This window comes from Cryptomeria japonica, chromosome 11 (genome assembly GCF_030272615.1).
Source record: "Cryptomeria japonica chromosome 11, Sugi_1.0, whole genome shotgun sequence".
Taxonomy (NCBI): domain Eukaryota; kingdom Viridiplantae; phylum Streptophyta; class Pinopsida; order Cupressales; family Cupressaceae; genus Cryptomeria; species Cryptomeria japonica.
The window spans coordinates 619,042,900-619,065,153 of NC_081415.1; the positions used below are offsets into that span (position 1 = coordinate 619,042,900).

Consider the following 22,254-nt stretch of genomic DNA (forward strand, 5'->3'; position numbering starts at 1 on the left):
TCATAATAATATTGGTCCTAAAATTACATTGACTGATTTGATGCATTTTAAGCAAGGTGTGAAAGAAAAAGTGACTGATTTTATTGGTAGATATAAGTGCATTTTTATTCTCAAATTTCTTTTCATGTGCCTGATCAAGCTATTCAAAGAATTTTCATTTCTAATTTTCAAAAAGATATTAGGGATAAACTTCTCTTTTGTGAGTTTAATTCCTTTCCACAATTATGTGCATTACTTCACAACTATCATCTTACCATGAGTCAATTGGAAAAATAATCATCTTCAATGGTTCTGAGTGATTAAAGTGAAAGTGCTCAACAACCGCTTGTGAAGTTCAAACCAAACAAGGGATTCATCAAATCCAATGACAAGAACAACACTCAAGTGATAGCCACAACAAGTGTGCCTCCTTTGTCCAAATACTTTAGAAAATAATTCATTCCTCTTAATGAATCTTTGCATAGTATTATGCCTCAATTGTTACAAAGGAATGTGTTGAAACTGCCCCCTATCAAACCAATTGATCCATCTAAGACATCTTCACCTTACTTTGATTCCAAAGCCTTTTCCAATACCATTGTCAACCCAGTCATGACACTGAAAAGTGTTCTTCTTTGAGAAGTAATATTTAAGACTTGATTGATAATAATACCAACTTTGTGGCAGGTGTGAATGATAAAGGAAACAAATCCGTAGCTCCTCCTAATTAAAACCTTCAAATTTTCACTGATCCTTTACCTTCCATTCCACTGATTTGATTGAGACTGGTCATCTTTCCTTCTCTCCCAATGATGTTGGCCTTGATTCTAATAATGCGGTGAACCTTATAGATCAAAAAGAATATCCTAAGGACCTGTGCATTACATTTGATCCCTGTGAGACAATTAAAGCACCCGATGGACCATTATATATACCTGTGAAAATCAAAGGCATACCTTCTTGAGGAGTGCTTATTGATCCTGCCTGCATGGTTAATGTGCTAACTGGAGAATTTCTTTATACTTTGCCATTGCATGAAGTGATATATGATGATATTGATGTGGTAGTTAAAGTTTTTGATGGATTCTCTTTCCCTTCTATTGGTTCTATCACACATCCTATTGATGTTGGCACTAAATTCTTAGATGTTAAATTTGTTATCATTCCTACATTCGATCAATTTCGTGTGAAGTTGGAACATCCTTGGTGCTCTTCCATGAAAGTGATCGCTTCTACTGTTCATAAGTGTTTGAAATTTCCTCATAATGATAAAATCATAACTGTTAATCATATCATATATCAACCTACGATGAGGGGTGGAGATGTCTGTCTTGATTATTTTTAGTCCGAACAATTCCAACCTCTTCAACCTAGAAGTGATGCTCTCTTTAAATCATATCAAAAATAGAAAAATGAGATGATTTTTTCATTGAGTAATCCTAAAAATCCAACATTTAGCCTTCCTCTTTATGATCATATACTTCTTCTTAAGGATAACATTATTCTTCCTCCTAAGGAAAGAAATAATCTTCTTCCCAAAGAGGAATCTATTCCTTCTACAGATGAGTCCATTCTTCCTCCCAAGGATAGAAATTCTCCCCCTCCCAAGTGTCAAGATTTTCCTCCTGAGGGTAGACCTATTCCTCCTCCTCATGATGGACCCGGTCTCCTTTCTACACCTCCCATTCCTCCTTTATATGGTGTGGTTCTTCCTCCTACATCTTACAAAGGAAAGTGATCAACCTCTCCTATTGTTCAACCTAAAACACATCCTCCCATTCATCTTGTTAGGTATCAGAGACAACTGAGAGGGGGGGGGGGGTGAATCAGTTGTCTAATAAATTCAAACCAAAAACAACTTAACCAACTTAATGCTTAATTAATATCGGTAAACCAGTATTTTATACCGGTTGATAGTTTTATCAGTTAATTGCAATACCGGTTAAGATTAATGCATGAAACAAAAAGACAAAGTCATCTACAACACATAACACCAATATTTGTACATGGAAACCCTGTAAGGGGAAAAACCACGGTGGGAAACCTTACCCACAATCAGAAGACACAACTGCAGATAGTAAGTGTATACAAATGGGGTCTGCACATGCAGAAAGGCCAAGCGCCTAGAGCTCACTACTCAAACACAAAATAGGAGTCACACTAACTACAATTGGATGGTTAAATCCAATAAGGATGTACTGCTCAAAATAGCATCTTCATATGCTGTATTCAGTACCGGTGTAGTTCTGATATGCTTTCACAAAAACCTTGCTTCACCTTCAAATGATGTCTATGTGTATAGCTCTACTTATTCTCGCATATACCTTCATACAATTCTTCTTCACATTCCACATTCGATCTTACAAATAAGATCTTACATTTATATCATAACCTAGGACCAATTTTAGTAGGCCATCTCCAAAGAATATTACAATAAAATCAATTTATAATTAAAATAATATCTGATGCAATAACCGATACAACATGTCAGCTTGATGTATTTACAACAATAATAAAACATCTCCATAGTGTGTCGTGCTGATCTGGAAAAGATAATCCTGTCGGTGTATAACCTGGACCAATTTGCCGATAACAACAAATATGCTAATACGAATATGCCAATAAACAAAACTCCAAGACAAAGTGTCCAAACGATGTCTTCGAAATAACCAAGTGTTTTCCATGCCATTCCAAGTGCCGGTGATCATTATATCCCGTCAGTGTACTAGATACCGGTGACTGTGCATGAGTCATTTGCTTGCCAGTGAATGTTGTTGATTCTCCAAAGTGCCAGAGTTGATAAGGTTTAGTAGCTGTTGACATCAATGAAAAAACCATACCAAAATACCAACAATCTCCCCCTTTGGCATTGATGGCAACACAAGATGGAAAAACCATCAAAGTGCCAAAACAGAAATGCCAAATACCAAAAGCCAACAATCTCCCAAAAGAGATCATAACCAGAAATCAAAATTCAGATATAAATAATCTCTCCCAAAGTAACAATCTCTCCCCCTGAGAGTGACATGTGTTTTCCTTGTGTTTTTCCATACCAATCTCTCCCCCTTTGACATCAAATGCCAAAGAAAAAAACATTTTTCAGATACAAAATACCAACCAATTCAGTATACCAACTACTCCCCCTAAGAAGTAGTTTCCTCATCAAAGTCGGAGTAAAATATTTCTCTATTAATTCTATCAGTTGATGACAAACATCAACTTCCTAAGTCACTACCGGTGGGGGTATGACCCCAAGCTGATCTCTGAGATATTCAAAAGTCTCCTTAGGTAGAGGTTTAGTGAAAATATCTGCAATCTGCTCTAATTCTTCTTCCATAGCTTTAATCCAATGTTTATCTTCACATGCCTCATTAATTGATGATGGTTCAATTTGAGAAATAAGACATACCTCTTCATTTGCCAATCTTCCTCTTGTCATAACTCCTTTATACTTGTTTCCAATTATCTAATCTTCAGAGTTAATGCGCTCAAAAGTGCTTCTCTTGCTTTGCAATCATTTTCTTCATCTTTTCCCAAGGTAGGTGGATTAGGCTGACCAGGAGTAGGAGCAGTATAGCCATTCTTTGTAACTTCCCAAATGTCTTTTCCAATGCAATTCAGATGTGTCTCCATTCTGATCTTCCATATGCCATAGTTGGTAAGGTTTAGTAGGTGTTGACATCAATGACAAAACCATACCAAAATACCAACACATCCTTCCTTAAAAGAAGAAAACAAGCCTATACATGATGAACCTAAACCTTCACAACCTTCCGCTAAAACTAAACAAAACCATTGTGTGAGAGAACATCGACAGAGATGTCATGCTAGAGCTCATGAACTTGCTTCCCAAATCATTTCTTCTCCTAAAACACCAACTATTGAAATAATTACATTAACTCCTAATGAATATGCTCAACCTAATTTTCCAAGACACAAAATGCTTAAGACAAATGATTGTTCAAGTTCTATTCCTATTAGAGCTCCTATTTTTATTAATCTTGATGAAGAAATAGGTGAGAATGTTGTTAATGATGAAAATGTTGATCCTAATATTTCTGATGATGAATATGAATATGTTGATGTTGACAATGATTTATCTAAACAATTTTCAAAAGCATTAATCATAGCTCCTAGTTACAAGCAAAGTGACTCATCATTAGAGCATGGTCCTTCTTTGGAACTTGTGATAGTTCCATCTACCGTGCTCGATGTGGCTCCTCTTATGTGTTGTCAACCTTCCTAAAATAATGATGAGCAAGATCAAGAGGTGGATGATGTGCTTGATTAGCTTCATTAGCACTGTAGATTCTCTCTATCTCCTCTCTTGATTGCTTGTGACCTTCTTTTATCTCTCTCTCTCTCTCTCTCTCCATTCTTCTATTTGTTGTCCCTAGTACTGTCTACTTGAGGACAATGCAAAGCGTTGAGATATATTTTTGTCTCTTCCATGTTGACTCAAAAGACACATGTGTCCCTTTCTTCCATGGTGGTTTCCTTTTTTGGGGTGATGAGGACAATTCTATGTATAAATATATATATACATGATGACCCCAGAGTTAAGCGAAACCACCATGTGCTTTGTGTTTTGTGTTCATTATCCTTTTATTTGTCCTCTCTTGGGGGCTAAATTATTGTGATAATGTTCTTGTCTTTTTGGGTGTATCCTACCTTAAAGAAATTTCTCTTGATAAGGCATGCATAATTGCTTTAACATGGGGGCATACACTCCGCTCAATGATTCTCTCTCTTACATATCTTGATACTTAAAGTTACTTAGATTTTGCTTTGTAATTTTTTGTATTTTTCTTTTCATGACTCATAGTAAGAGAACCTTATTATTTTTAGTCATGGTTCTCTCTTTCTCTCTATCATGATATTCCCTTTTACCTTGTCATTGAAGTTGTGAGATCCTAAAGTCCACTGGGGGCTTGGTGTATCTTGCCTCCTTAATGACTTGGTGAAAGTCTTTCAATGTGAACCCTTTGTACTTTACCAAGAGTATGATTGAATTCATACTCCCACTAAAGTGGGGGCTAAATGTAGTGTCCTAAAATTGCAACCCTTGCAATTTTGATTGCATTTGGGTCTTCACCTTAATGTGTGTGCCCCTTGGCCTGATTGAAGACTTGATTTTGCTCATGCACATCACAAATGCCAAAACCTTTGATTTTTCCCTTTCTATACACCTTGATCTTGGCCTAAAATAGGGCAAGACGAGGGCATGGTGCCATGGTCCTCCCTAAAATGGGCCCCCTCAAAACCCTTTTTCCCATTTCAAATTTGAGCAAGATTTCCCTCTCCATGTCGGCTCATGTCGGAAAATGTTAATTAACCTGACAGGCAAGTATATAAAGAGGATTTCCCTTCTCATTTGATAATCATAAAAAATCAAGAAGCATTCAAGAACACAAGAGATTAAGCATTCAAGCATTCAAGAGAAATTGAGCATCTTCGATCTTCCTTCAAGCCTTAGAGAAGCAATAAAGTCAAGATTCAAGCATTGAAGTGGAGATCTACATCATATTTCATGAAACCCTAATTCCATGTGGAGGTAAGCAAAACTTCACAAGGAGGTATAATCATTTCAGTTTCAGTCATAATTCAACATCTCCCTCAAAAGGAGAAGATTTTCTTTCAGGCATTTCAATTACATTTATCTCAATTTGATGGTTAATTCCAAAACCAGGGTTTGACCAAAGGGCAAGCCCCTATTCCCAACATATTTCCCTTTCTTTCTATGTGTAGGAAATAGGTGCGCAGTTGTACTTATGAAAATAAGCTTCAGATATGAGACGAAACGACCCTTTTTGGTGTGCGGAAAATTCAGAGGACCGTGTTGTTGTGCCACAATCCCTACTTTTTTGGGGCATTTTCATAGGGCAGATCCAAATCAGCTTATATTACTTAGATCCATGTGCACGACAAAATCTCGAACCCGTGGCTCATTATTTTCTCAAATTTTTCTTCAATTTCAGCACTTTACCCTAAATCAACATCTCAACTTAAAAAAGAGGGAAAAAAAATCATAATTAATCAATCCACTTAGTATTCAGTCCTTATCTGATTCGTGACTAAATCTAGTAGAATCCTCCCCTCTTTTGAATGTAGAGGAATCCCCCCTAAAAGTGAAAATTGATTTGGCGATTCCTCCTTCTATGTTGCGAATTAAAATTTTCCCCTTTACAATTAATAACCACCACATAAAATTGGGAATATATACACCCTTAATCAAGTTCATATGGTTGCATTTTTGTAGTAGATAACCCAAGGCATCAACAGCGAGGACATAGAGGAAAGTAGACAAAGGACAACCTTGTCTAATAGAACATTGTAAAGAGAGTGGGTTAGTCGTACACTTATTTATTACCCGCTGAGCATTAGCATCAGTAAATAACATTTGAACATGTTTGCATAATTTGGGCCCAAAACCCAGCCATTGTAACATCTTAAGAATAAAGCTCTAGTGCATCATGTCATAGCTTTATCAAAGTCAAGCTTGATAAGAAGAACATTATGTTATGTGTTGGAATCAATGAACACTAAGAGGGGTGGGGGGTGAATTAGTGTTCTGGTATTTACAAATTTGTTAATCTGATTCTTTAACCACCATATGCACATGTAAGAAACTGAAATGTAGAACACAAAGCAAACAAGCACATAATCATAACACCAATATTTTTATGTGGAAACCCAGAAAGGGAAAAACCATGGTGGGATTGAGTACCCACAATATTATTATAATATGGTCAGTAGTAGAACAATATTATAAAAGTTGGAATGCGCATGAATTCAGGCACACTGCCTAGAGCTCACTAGTCAATTACAAAAGGGCTACAACCCGGAGGAAGACTCACTACCTTACAGGCTAATAAAAATTGATTACAATGAGTAATGAATTGAAGAAAAACATCTAACTATGCCAAATAACAGTTTTGGTTAGGCACAAAGTGATCCGTTGTTGTTGTTTTGATAAACTACTCTATTTTGCCCTGCTACTAATTACCAGATCAACAAAACTTAAGATGTGCACATGAAACTGCGCTCAATGGCTCCCAAAATCATCTCTCATATCATATCCACATCCAAAAGAATTAACCAAGTCAATCTTATATATTTGCACTAACAAAATTGATCTCCCACAAGTCGGCTTCTCCAAACATCAAAATATGAAATGTGTAGCTTTAAGTTGGCTCAAATCTTTACAAAACCATATTCCAGATCCAAAACATATAATCACACGCTTTCCATAAGACGGTCTAATTACCTTGAACTTACCAACAATAACTGGAATCACCTCAAAGAATCTGGTCCACACTTTACACCATCAATAATGAAGATAACCATGTTTTACTGCTCTACCAGATATCAGACCTTCTAACATGCTTAAGAGACAACACTGAAGGATAGTATTGTATGATAATCTGCTTCTCATACTCAATCAACTTAACTCAGATGACTGGAACCAAAAACACATCACTGGATAAGAGAAATTCTCACCAACACTGTACACCGAATATCACTGACAGACTTATACCAAAACTTACTCAAGACATCCGGATATTCCAAAATTGATACCAAATAAGATCAATAAGATGAGTTGCCATCAATGACAACTCCTTAGAAATATCATGCACCAGACATCATCAATCTTCACCAGAGCATCATTGGAATAAAGTCTTATGGCAACATCCTAATTGGTGAGCCCATTAAATGGTTTCCCAAGGCAACATAAGATTATCAAGAATAAACCTTCCACCAAGGAACCCTATTTGTTCAGGCCTCACTATCATTTTTGTCATAGGTTTGATTCTTGTAGTTATTGCTTTTGCAATGGTTTTATAAGAAGTATTAAGTAAGGTAATTGGTTGCCATTAAGAAACAAAATTTTCATTCTTCCATTTTGGAATTAGTTTGATTACGCATTTATTAATATTAGGCCCTAATTGTTTACTTTGACTTAGATGATTTGTAGTAACTCTCATTCAAGTCAAAGTGTGAACCAAATGTATGAATAAAAGGTACATCTTTAATACTTTTCTCCACTTAGTTAACTTTTATCTCAGCTTTTCATCTACATTTATCATTTTTTATTACAAGCCCCATTATAGCCATATCATGTCTTTTTGTTGCAAGTTCATAATAATATCACCTTTTTATTGGAGGTTCCTTCATAACCATATCACATTTTATTGTTAACTACTTTATAATCTTGCATCCTTTTTTTTTTTTTTTCACTATTTGTTGTCATTTTTAAGTAGTTGTTTATGCATATTTTAGGTTTCTATTAGATATTAATCATGTAAATATGTGCTTATAGAACTCAAAGATGAACTCATCATTAAAAGGAGCATTTGAAGTTATCATTTTTCTATATGCTTAACATTTAATTTCATGTTGCCTAATTGTTTACTTTGACATGGATGATTCACAATTAGTTGCATTTCAAATCAAGTGTAAACAAAATACATGAATAAAGAGTACATCTTTAACACTTTTTCCCATTCATTACCTTTATTTCAACTTTTTATCTAAATTATTTTTATTATTATTAATTTGTTGCTTTCTCCCTAATCATTTGTATTGAAAACTTTTTATTTCTACACATTGGAGTCGCATGTGATATATTAAGTTAAATTTTGCAAAGTTGAACTTTCCTAAAGGTACTTGAACTCTTATGTGGAGGTTGATTGATTTGGGACTAATTTCTTATGTTCACACCCACCACAATTCCAAAACTACTACTGAAATTTTTTGCTTATAGATTTCAAAGATAAAATCATCATTATAAAATCATTATAAAGAGCATGTGAGGTTATCATTTTTCTATGTTCTTGGTATTTAATTTCAAGTTGGCTACTTGTTTACTTTGACATAGATGATTTGTAGTAACTCACATTCAAGTCAAAGTGTGAACCAAATGCATGAACTAAAGGTGCATCCTAAACACTTTTCTCCACTTGGCACTTTTCTACATTTATCACTTTCTCCTTTATTGATGACTCTTCATAATCTTGTATCCCTTTTTCTTTTCTTTTTTACTATTTGTTGCCATGTTTATGCATATTTTAGATTTTTATCAAATATGAGTCATGGAATTATGTGCTTATAGGTTTCAAACATGAAGTCATCATTATGCAAAGATAGCGTTTTTTTTTAATATGCTCAATATTCAATTCCATATTGACTAATTATTTACTTTGACAGATGATTTACAATATCTCGCATTCAAATCAAAATGTGAATAAAACACGTAAATAAAAAATACATCTTTAACCCTTATTTTCATTCATTACTTTTATCTCAACTTTTTTATCTAAATGAAATATGAATAAAACAAGAAAATAAAAAGTACATCTTTAACCTTTATTTCCATTCATTACTTTTTATCTCAACTTTTTTATCTAAATGATTTTTATTATTTACCAATTTGTTACTTTTTCCCTAATAATGAATGCCTCGCTTTGATTTTGTTGGCCATAGAAATATATTATTTTTGGCTGTTGCGGTCGCAAGTTGTAGGTGTGGCTTTCCCCGTGAGACCAATTCCGATGTTGATACAAACTCGTGGATAAAAGACAAGACAAAAATAATACTGTATAATATCATGGGTTCATTGTATCTGATTGGTCAAATCTCTACTTCATTAGTTTTATCTCAATCTAAGTCTTTTAAGCCACATAAAATATCACTAAAAAAAAGGATACGTGGGAGATTTATAGCATGCATTGCCAAAAGCTAAAAGGGACGAAAAAAGAGGTTAAATCAGTGGTCCCTAACGAAGATTCTTGGTTAAATAAATGTTTAATATATGGAAATATAAAAGTATGTAAGAAAAGAATTTAGGTCAGTTACGTGGACAAAGTAAATTGGCTCAAGAAAGTGTAAATATTAAATATATATTTTTTATTTTTTATATAAAATATTGATGAAACAGTTTAAATAGATTAGAAATTAAGTGGGAGATTAGAATTAATATACGAATGACGTTAGTGGAGAGTAGGCAATGAGAGCATGTCTATAATACAGAGTGGTGGAGATAGAATGATATTACATTATTGAACGCACAATTTATAATAATGTTTGTATCAAGTATAAAGACAACATAATCATTATGTTTAAAGAGGCGATATTAGAGAGGATAATAAAATCTTTTTTATTAAATTAAAAAAAAAAAGCTAATATTAAAATAATTATTTCTATAAGAAGTATCATTAAAAGACTTTATGAACTATTTTTGTGGAGTAAGGGGTCCTATAAGACAAAAAGAAATAATGTACAAGATAAATTGGAATCTTTAGCTAGTAAATAGGATTCCCCACTTTTTAATTTATAGATTTTGAGTATATACTTTTAAGATAACTCTATAAATTTCTCCTATGATTTTTTTTTCCACATGTTATTCATTGAATTTTAGATTTCTATTCATTAATTAGTTTAGGAATTGTTTTTGTAAGGAACATTCTCTACTTTAATCATTTTAAACTTGTGTAGAATAGAAGAGTAGACTACAAATTCAAGAATAACAACACATGTAGCATATTTTATCATATGTATATTTTAGTAATAACATTTATTTTATGTTTCTATATTTTGTTGATAAAATTTAGCTTCTATATTTCAAACATTCAAATGTAATTTCAATTATATGCAATCTAATTTACTCTCAACTTTTATTTGACTTCTAACTCAATTATAAGGGAACAACATGGTATCCTCCTTTTCTATACTCTTCCCTTCCTTTCTCATTTGAATTTGTGAATGAATCCTTCCTTATTCCTACCATCAAACCCACCAATATCTACTAGGGGAGAGATACCAGTAGGTAATAGGGGTACCAATACATGCTATAGTATGTAGACAAAATAAGACCAATAATGGTGACCTAAAAATGTCATGTCAATGCTTATCCCCAAAAAAGTAGCTCTAAAATTCAAAAAATAACCAATCATGTGATGCCACATCAGTGCACAAGTAAACGTGACTTAGTGCACATCTATGGGTCTTATCACAATTCGAGACCATTTTGGACACCTTCACAAAAATGCATGTTGATGTGGCATCATATTTGACCATGTGGACTTGAAACGAAATTTTTAAGTAGGGGACTTGACAAGTAAACTATTGTATAAAATTCACTTTTTTTTTAATGTCCACATAAGATTTTGAGAAGCGTGAAGTTAGGGTGCACATGTATAGGGCCCTCTCCCCTATCCAATCTTATTATCATTTTTTCTATTTTAAATATGTTTGTTATAGATTAAGATATAATTAGCATTCTCATTAGAAAATTTCATGAGAGTGTGCTAGTGTTTATAAATTTCCAAACTTTAAACTTAAATGTACCCACCATTATAAAATTCATGAGACCACATCTTTTAAAATGCTCCTAGAAAATTTTAACATTTTCAGCTAATTTTTTTTTTTTAAATTCCCTCCATAAAACCACAATGTGTGACTAATTAAACAACCTCTACCAAATAAATGTATTAACATGAAGCCTTATTTAATTCAAGTTTAAACTCTCTTGAAGCTTATTTTGACTATATGTCATTTTATGATTTCTATATTTCAAACAATCGAATGTAATTTTGATTATATGCAATCTCACTCAGTCTTAACTTTTATTTGACTTTGAATTCGATTTGAAGGGAACAACATGGTATCTTCCTTTTCTATATTCTTTCATTCCTTCCCCATTTGTATTTGTGAATAAATCCTTCCCTATTCTTACCATCAAACCCACCAATCCCTACTATCCAATCCAACTACCATTTTTTCTATTTTAAATATGTTTGTTATAGATTAGGATGCAATTAAAAAAAATGTTTAAAAAGTTCATGAGAACACTAGCATTTATAAATTTTGAAACTTAAAATTTAAGTCTACCCACCATTATAAAATTCATGAGACCACATGTTTTAAAATACTACTAGAAAATTTCAGCATTATCGGTTAAAATATTTTAGAAAACCTCCTTCATAAAATTACAATATATGACTAATTAAACAATCTATATATCAAATAATCTATTTTAAATATGTTTATTGTATATTAAGACACAACTAAAACTATTGTTAAAAAAAATTGTGAGAATGCTAGCGCCCATATAATTTAATGCTTAAAATTTAAATGTACCAATCATTATTAAATTCACGAGACCACACATTTTAAAATACTATTGGTTACAATATTTTAAAAAACCTTCTCTTTGAAATCACAACATATGACTAATTAAACAACCTCTACATCTAATAAATGTACTAGCGTGAAATACTTTGTATTACAACTTTATGATCCTATAGACTCCATGATCTCTCTAAGACTTTTTTATGTAAAGTAACTTGATGGATGAATGGGTTGTAAAGGGCAAAGACTTTAATCAACATGGAGATGCCATGTACATGTAGACCTAATAAATGTATTAATATGAAATACTTTTTAATATGACTTTTTGATCCCATAGACTCCATGATCTCTCTAGGACCTTTTTATGTAAAATAATTTGATGGATGAATGGGTACAAATAATTTAATAAGAGAGGTTGAAAATGACAAATGCTTTAATCTATGTAGAGGTGTCGTGTACACATAGATTTAATAAACATAGTATTGTGAAATACTTTTTACCATGACTTTTTGATCCTATAGGCTCCATGATCTCTTTAAGAACTTTTTATGTTAAGTAACTTGATGGATGAATGGGTACAAATAATTTGATAAAGGAGGTTATAAAGGGCAAAGGCTTTAATCAACATGGAGATGCCATGTACACATAGACCTAATTAATATATTAATGTGAAGTATTTTTTACTATGAATTTTTTATCACATAGACTCCATGATCTCTCTAAGGCCTTTTTATGTAAAGTAACTTGGTGGATGAATGGATATAAATAATTTGATAATGGCGGTTGAAAATGGCAAATACTTTAATCCACATGGAGGCATTGTGTATGCATAGATCTAATAAACATACTAATGTTAAATACTTTCTACTACAACTTTTTGATCCCATAGACTCCATGATCTCTCTAAGACCTTTTTATGTAAAGAAACTTGATGGATGAATGAGTACACATAATTTAATAAGGGGAGTTGAAAAGGGTAAAGACTTTAATCTACGTGGAGGCATCATGTACATGTAGACCTAGTAAATGTATTAACGTGAAATACTTTTTACTACGACTTTTTTATCTCATAGACTCCATGATCTCTCTAAGATCTTTTTATGTAAAGTAACTTGATGGATGAATGGGTACAAATTATTTGATAAGGGAGGTTGAAAAGGACAGAGACTTCAATCCACAAGGAGATGTCGTGTACACATAGACCTAATAAATATATTAACGTGTAATACTTTTTACTACGACTTTTTGATTCAATAGACTCCATGATCTCTCTAAGACCTTTATATGTTAACTAACTTGGAGGATGAATGTGTACAAATAATTTGATAGGGAAAAGACTTTAATCTATGTGGAGGTGTCGTACACACATAGACCTAATAAACATATTATTGTGATATAATTTTTGCTACAACTTTTTGATCCCATAGACTCTATGAAAAGTAACTTGATGGATGGATGAGTATAAATAATTTGATAAGGGAGTTTGAAAAGGGTAAAGATTTTAATCTACATGGAGGCATCATGTACACGTAGACCTAATAAATGTATTAACGTGAAATACTTTTTACTATGACTTTTTAATCCCATAGACTCCTTGATCTCTCTAAGACCTTTTTATGTAAAATAGTTTGATGAATGAATGAATACAAATAATTTGATAAGGGAGGTTAAAAAAGACATAGACTTTAATCCATATAGAAACCCTGTGTATACATAGACCCAATAAATATAATAAACATATTATAGTGAAATTCTTTTTATCATGACTTTTGATCTCATGAACTTCATAAATATGATTTCTTGGATAGATGAATGATTAGAATGGTTAGAAATAGTTTGATAAGATACTTTGAAAAGGGCAAATACTTTAATCAACATGGAGGCACTTTGTACACGTAGGCGAGGAAAATGAATGGTATGAGATTAGTTAGAATTTGGATTTGCATTTGCCTGTCGCAGTCGCGTTAGAAGAAGGAACTCGAAAAAAAAATCGTATGTCGGTTAAGCGGGTCAATTTCATGGAGGTCGCTGTCCGACTACGGAAGGGGCGTCTAGGAAAAGTGTTCGAAAGGGACTCATAAAACCACCGGGTTAAAAAAACAAATAAATAAAAATTAAAAATAAAAATCAGCAATAGACAGAAAGAAACCTTGGAACGACAAAGTCTAGGCCGCGTTATGTGGTTTTCAAGTAAGAGGGTAATAATAATTATAATAATTATAATTTGGAGTATAAAATAAATAATTAAAAAAAAAGAAATCTCTGGGTTGTCAAGACCACGGCGGCTCCGTGTCCTCCGCCGACGCAGTGATGCCGTCGCCGACTCGCCGTACACGAGAGAAATCTGGTAGAGAAGTGCGTCAATTGACGGAAGCATCGCACGTGGGGCTGTAAAACGAGGACTTTGGTGGGCTCCACCATAGGAGAAATTTAGTAAGATTGGATATTTTGGTGGGAGTTAAAGCAGGTTAAAAAGGCAGATCGGATAAAAAAGCTAGAGGAGGGTCCGCTATTTATCGTGGCTTAATGATTTTTTTTTCGTACTGTATTGCATTGTTCTGTCTCTGATAGTTAGTTACCCAGTACTTTCCTTAGTCCCAATATTTGCTTTTCTGATTTTATTCTAGTCAGTGCTTCTTCTTGCGGTTGCTATTATGAAGTTTGAGATGGATTCAGCTGCTGCGGGTCCGAGCGGTTATTATGGTTTCTCGTCCTCTGAGGAATGGAGCTCAGAGCAGAATAAGTTGTTTGAGCATGCGCTTGCGCAGTTTGAGCAGGAGACTCCTGATCGGTGGGAAAGGGTGGCGGGTTCTGTGCCTGGGAAAACTGCTGAGGATGTGAGAAAGCATTATGAGCTGCTTGTTGAGGACGTGGATTTTATTGAGGCGGGAAGGGTTGCTCTGCCGGATTATGCAGAGGGTTCGTATACGCCGGACTGGTTGTCGTCTGATCAGTCGGCGGCGGAATTCGCGACCAGTTCTAAGCCGCCGTTTTCTGTGAGAGGGCCCTCGAGTAAGGCCTCGGAGCAGGAGAGGAAGAAGGGCGTTCCATGGACTGAGGAAGAGCACAGGTTTGAATGCCCGCCCTCGATTTTTGAAATTTTTTGTTGGATTTTGGTTCCCGGAATACGAATTTCGTGGATTGCTAGCTGCTGTGATTTTCGGAATCGAAATCTTGGCTAATTGAGTTTTGCTTTGTTAGGGTTTTTATGTGTGTTTTTTGTTTGGGGATCAATGCTTCAATGTTTTTAAACAAAATAAACCCTTGGAAAAAATCCGAATTTGTATGAATGGCTAGCTATTCCAAATTTCGGAATTGTCGATATCTTCGTAAAGAAACCCTGGACAAATATCCAAATTTTCGTTAATTGCTGGCTATTGCAAATTTCGGAATTGTTGATATCTTCGTAAATAAACCCTTGCAAAATATCCAAATTTGTCTGAATTGCCAGCTATTGCAAATTTCGGAATTGTCGATATTTTCGTAAAGAAACCCTTGAAAAATATCCGAATTTACGTGAATTGCTAGCTATTGAAAATTTCGGAATCGTTGATATCTTCGTAAAGAAACCCTTGGAAACTATCCAAATTTGTGTGAATTGCTAGCTAATGCGGATTTCAGAATTGCCGATATCTTCGTTTGTTGATTTTCGTTTGCTTAGGGATCTTTTTGTTTGACTCTTCAATCTTGCTAGACAAAAGAAACCCTTGACAATATGCAAATTGTGTTAATTGCTGGCTGGCTTAAGTTTTGGAATTGAAATCTTGTTTTATGGAGTTTTGTTTATTAGGTTTTTGTTTTTTGGTTCAATACTCCAATCTTGCTAAACAAAACGAACCCTTGCCAATGTGCAAATTACGTTAATTGATGGCTACGAAAAAAATTGAAATTGCAATTTTGGTTTGTTGAGTTTTGTTTGCTTAAGGTTTTTTTGGTTCAAGACTTCAATCTTGCAAAACAAAAGAAACCCTTGTATTATGGTATATTAAAATTGAATTGTCCATTGCTGGAGTTTCTGAGATGACGGTATGAAATTTATGCTGATTGTTAATTTATGTTAAGAGGTCAAAATATGCAGATTACATGGAGTCGTAGCCAATTCTGAGATTGAAATATGCATTGAAAATATGCAAATTGTTTGAAATTCTAGCGACTGTTAAATTTCAAATTTGAAACCATGTTTGATTCCTGTTTCAATTCTCTGAGGTGTTTTGGTGGGATGCTTCAATCTTGTGAAGCAAGAGAATTATTGGATTGTAATGGAAAAGAGAATTTTTATTTTTATTTTGATTCGTTTAAAATCTTCAAGTGGCATGAAATTTTAGCTATTGTTAGCGTATGAATGCACACGACTGTTTATTGAGTTTCACTTGTTTTAGTGGGGAGGGAGTGGGACTCTTGAAGCTTCTACATGTAACGAAAGAAATCCTTGAATTGTTATACTAAAGGGTAAATGTTGATTACTGGCAATTTCATGATGGTAGCATGGTTTATTGTCTATATAATATTTTTTTCCTCATTAATTTGGTTAGCTGAAAATATTCAAATCGCTTGCCTTTTCAATCATTGCAAGATCTGGGTTTCAACACTTGTGTTTATCCCTAATATTTCAGCATTCCTTAGCTTTCCCAATTTATTATTTTATTTCTAGAAATTGGATTAGGAAACCTCCTTGAGTCCTCTTTTTTCTTTTTCTTTTATTTTATTTCATTAAAATTAGGAATAAAATAGTTTTACCTTTTTGCAACATTCCATTGCTTTCCCAATTTATTAGTTTCTTCTTAGAAATCGGGTTTAGGGAACTTCCTGAGTCCTTTTTTTTAATTAGGGATAACAGAGTTTTACCTTGTTTCTTTGGAAGATTTTAGAATGGGATGAAGCTAACTATGAAATTTCATGAATTCCTGGGAAATATAATTTTTGGAATTGAAATCTCTCTTTATTAGGGTTTTTTTGCTTTACAATTGTTTTGGAGCTTTCAATATAAAAAATAAACCTGAACCTTTTGTTTCTTTTTTTCTGTGGTGTATGGTTTTTCTACGGTGCGATTGTTGGATTGCCTTGATAGCATTTGGCAATTTAAAACAGTAATATTGTGCTCCTTGAAAGATACCTTCAAAAGACATTGAATTGTTTTAGGAATAGGGGAAGTCGATAGAGTTTTGTGTAATGACATGGTGGGTTTATTTATTCTGTGACCTTAAAAAAACATTGAATTGTGTTAGGAATAGGGGTGGTTCTGATCGATAGAGTTTATAGAATGACATGATGTGTTTATTTATGCTGTGTACGTTCTTACTGTGGAGTTAGGCAGAGAAATTATGCCTAGGCACCAAGCCCATTGGTTGAAATTTTGTAATTGAGCCATATTCTGGTTAAATTCGGGTTCACTGAAAATGTGCAAATTGCATTATTCCTAGCTACTCCAAATAAGGGGATTAAAAACTATTTGTTAAGGTTCCTTTCCTTATATAGAGGTTTTAATCTCTTGAAAGCTAAAAAGAAAAGCACTTAAAGTTGTGATATGGAATGTAAGTTCCAGATTATTTGAGTGTTAAGTGTTTGTCTTAGTGTTTTTTCTGAAAATATGCAGATTGTTTGAATTTCTGGAGACTGCAAATATGGTGATTGGTAACCTGCTCTATTCACCTGCTGTATTCAGTTTGTTTTAGGGTTTCTTTTTCCAAACTGGTAGTTGCGATTGTGTGGCAAAAAACTCCATAACTTGTGTTATGAAATGGAAATTTAAGATCAGAGTTCTTTGGAAGGCTTTATGGTCCTTGGCTTTACTATGCATGGTATTTATTCTGGAGTTTGTCATCAAAACTATTTATTTGCAGCAAGCTATAGGTTTTATCTTCTCCAGTCATGAGTCCCAAAAGTTCCCTTTACTGAGTAAGGGTAAAAGTTATAAATGCCCACAATTTAAAAGAAAAAATTGGTTAGCTGAAAATATGCAAATTGCATGGATTCCCAACAGCTACAAGTTTTGGGGCTGAAACATTGATTCTTTCACTTGCGTGAGGATTTTTTTTGTGTGGATTAAATCTAGTAAAACAATTTAAATTTGGTCCTTGAATTGTCATAGGAAAGAAAATATTAAGTTACTGGAATTCTGTGGGTTGTAGTAAAGATTTGTCTATACTGAGTGTGGTTTTATAGAAATTTTGTAGTTCTTGGAGTTTCATTGTGCTGCTCTTTTTGTACAAGAAGGCTGCAGAAAATTGTGCCAACAATTAGATTCTAGAAGATAATATTTTTAATATGCTGGCTGAGAATGGATAATGGCAACCTCTCATATGAGTTCACTTTCACTTGCTTGAGGGTTTTTTTTTATGGCTTAAATCCAGCAAAACAATTTAACTCTTGGTTCTTGAATTGTTATAGGACAGAAAAATGTCAAGCTACTAGAATTCTATGGATGGTAGTAAGGATTTGTCTATACTTTAGTGTTTTTATAGAAATTTTGGACTTTTTTGGTATTTCATTGTACTGCTCTCTTTGAAAAATCAGGAACCAGGATTATGTGTCAATGATTAGATTGTAGAAGATAATGTTTTAATTATGGTGGTTGAGAATGATGGCAACCTCTCGTATGAGTTAATTTCTTTATAGGTCATCAGAAAAGCACAATGCTATTTGGTAGTGTTTCTTCTGCCATGGGGCATGGTTCTGGTGTCTTTAGTAGAGGCCTGGCATCCCATTTTTTTTCATAAACAGATATCTTTGTTGAGATTATCAGAGAAGATAGCTTGGTTTTTTCTGATTGAGAATGGTTAATGAAAAACCACTTACAGTTGTATGGGAGAACCCAATGGAACATAGAATTGCAATTAGATTATAGACAATGGAGTGAAATGAAATTACTGTATCACTATAGTAGAGTCACAGAAGAACACAATATGATGGCAAAGAGAGAAAAAGATTGAGTATATAACCAAGTCACAGAAGAACACAATATGATGGCAAAGAGAGCAAAAGATTGAGTATATAACCAAGCCACTTTGACGATGCAACCTTCACAACCTTAGAATAATGATAGAATTTGCAGTTTGATGAGATGGGTGAGTCTTGGTCATCCTTTTTATGGACCTAATTAGGTAGGGTCACACCCCTTTGTCCTAGTTAGGTTGGCTTGAAGAAACAACCGACAAATGAAAATATAAATTTTAAGTATGCTGTAATCAGAGGAGATTTTTGAATTTTGCCGATTGAGAATGTTTGATGGGGAACCTCTTGTATGAGAAAACCAAATGAAAAGAACAGTAGTAGGTTATAGGTGACGACTAGATAATTCTAACATTTAATGAGAAAAATATTTTATATTTGGAATTGACTTTGCCCATTTGGTGAATTTGGGTACAATTCATCAGGGGCAATAGAGTCTCTGAGCTTCCACAGGGAATGATTTTGGAGTCATTCTTGAAAGTCCATCAATCCTCTCTAGATATGAGTAGACTCGTGCTAAAAGTTAAAACCAGCAAATAGAGTTCTTAATTGTGCTGAATGAGAATGGACGATGGTACATTCTTGTATGAGTCAGTAGAATGAAAGTTGGAAGTGCAGATAGATTCCAGATATTACAGAGATAAACCATAGCATTTGACTTTAATAGAGATTTTGTATTTGGAATTCATTTGATGAATTAGGGAAACCTTTAACAAAAGCAGCAGAGCCTGTGCTGTCTACTTTTGACTCTATTATTGGACATGTTTTAAGTTGTCTTTGTGATAAATCGATTGCATCATGTGCCTTAAAGAATTTTCTTCTTGTGTAATCCTAACATGTATGGAGGGTGCCTCTGAAATTTAAATTTGTTGGTTGTGTTTTTCTGGTCGTGTGTGTCTTTGTGGGATATAGCTTTTCATGTGCATTATTGACATGTCGATTCTGCCAAAAACAACATGATGACTAATGAATGGACATATAGTTAAATCAAGCAATATTTATTGCATCTTATGTGAACAATGAGGAGAAAAAATAGAAAAGTACAAGACATACCTCTCCTAGCCTTTCTGGAAGGAAAAACAAACTATCCAGGTGACCTTTGCTAGATTTGCCTGGAAGTAACATCAAATGCATTTGATCCCTGATTTTTAATAACCATAAGTGATTGGTAAAATTCATGACAACGTTGATTGATATTGTTAACGTCTTATTTGAGAATTAAATCACAATCGAATGGTGGTTAATTTTTAGACAAATGAAAAATAAAATGTAGCACTTTTTCTGTTTGATTTTCTTTTCAGAGTTTCTTTGTTTGCTTGATGAGTTAGGGGAGGGTTGAATCATTTCCTTAAGGCAGTAAAGTTGCGTCTAATCAGGAATTCCAAATTTAATAGCCTTATTCTTCCTTGAGTGTGTAGACCTCTACTGCCAGTGTAAATAAGGGTTTATGAGTTAAGCTAATAGATTATAAAAGGGTTTACATAGTTTCTTACTTCGAGAAGGAAACTTGTATATCTTAATTCTTGAACATTGAATGGTGAAAAGGAAAAGAAACAACTACATATCCTTCCAGTACTTTGTGGGAAGATCATTATAGTTCTTATATCTGCAGGCATTTCTGATTTACATCTACTCAAAACTGAGGCAAACTTTATTAGATAAATAGATATATGCTGGATTAAGAGACCAAAGTTAATTAGTTTGTTTCTGTCTGTGATGCAGGTTGTTTTTGATGGGTCTCGATAAGTATGGAAAAGGTGATTGGAGAAGTATTTCAAGAAACTTTGTCATCTCAAGGACACCAACTCAAGTAGCAAGCCATGCCCAAAAGTATTTTCTGAGGCTCACATCAGGGAATAAGGAGAAGAAAAGGTCCAGCATCCATGATATAACAAGTGTAGGTGATGGAGATTTGAAGCAGCCTCCTCTGCAGCAAGCTTCTGCTATTACAAATTCTTCAATGCCTATTACTGTTAGTCAATCTCCAGGTTTCATGTATCCATCATCGATGGGAGGAGCAGCCTTGGTCAATTCTCTGGGGCCTCCCACAGGGGGGAACCCTCTAATGCTACCTCCTAATCCACACGGTCCCTATTCTCAAAAAGGTCATTCACCTAGGCATATGATTCCTGGTTCTACTTTGGGTGTACCACAGATGGGATACCCTATACAACCAACCATGCATAACTAATGTAAAATAGGGAGGAAAGGGTGGCTATGTTGAATATTCATGTTAACCGCCATATCATAAATCCAAGGGATATGAAATGGGATCCAGCCACCACGTACTCCACTGTGCCAAAAGGTTTCCTGACCAAAAACGGAATTGTTTCATGTTGATATGACTTTGAAGAGGTGGAGATGTACAGGCAATTCAATTTATTTTATTAATTATCTGCTGAACTCTTAACAATTGCTGTAGATATGTGCTAGAGAGGTCATTAGATTCATCTCTCCCATATTTGTGCACTTTGTGAATTGGTTATGTATGCTAGTGGCAAAGCATGGAGATACAGTCAGCTTTTAGAACTATGAGGCAGTGTAGGTGAACTTTCTTCTGCATGAGATAGGCACAGAAGATGTTTCATTAAGAGAAAAACTATTTAAAAGAATACGAATGCCCATTGCTCATGTTTTCTGAAGCCTAAAATTTTATTGAGCAAGGATATTCTTGTACATTAAAGCCATTTTTTGAAAAAGTACGTGCAGTTTGACATGAGCCTGAATGTTTGAACTACAGGTGGCTTGATCTTATAGAGGGGGTTATTTTTGTTCTTCAAGCCATTTTTTGAACAGATCATCATGCTGAAGAGCCTGAATATTGTTTGCTATACATGTATTATAATCATCTGAGAGGATTAATTTGTGATTATATGAATTGTTTGCCTTGATTAGGAAACCTGTGCCTTTTTGAGGCTATATTAGAAATCTTTAATGACAAGTTTAGAGTTAGCATTGTTTGATAAATTGGAGCTAGTTTTTTGCTGAAAAATATGTTTGGCCTGGCATGTGAAAATTGTGTGCATGGGAAGTGAATCTTTGCCCGCTGCTTCCTTGAGCATAGAAAATCATATATACAAAGCTGGAATGTATGCTGGTTGTACATATTTATAGGGAAAAAAATAGCACAAGGAAATAATGGAACGGTTGAAACCTTTTTTCATTGATGCTTGTGCTGTGAACAATATAACCACTAAC

The 22,254-nt window shown here is 34.0% G+C and overlaps 1 protein-coding gene across 1 annotated transcript; it reads left to right on the forward strand.

The window, feature by feature from the left end:
• Positions 1–14,606: 14,606 nt before the first annotated feature.
• On the forward strand, positions 14,607–21,928 carry LOC131063134 (transcription factor SRM1). The gene is made up of 2 exons (XM_057996901.2): positions 14,607–15,178; positions 20,779–21,928. The coding sequence occupies exons 1-2, from the start codon at positions 14,763–14,765 to the stop codon at positions 21,245–21,247; spliced, it is 885 nt and encodes a 294-aa protein (XP_057852884.1). The 5' UTR covers positions 14,607–14,762; the 3' UTR covers positions 21,248–21,928.
• Positions 21,929–22,254: the final 326 nt, after the last annotated feature.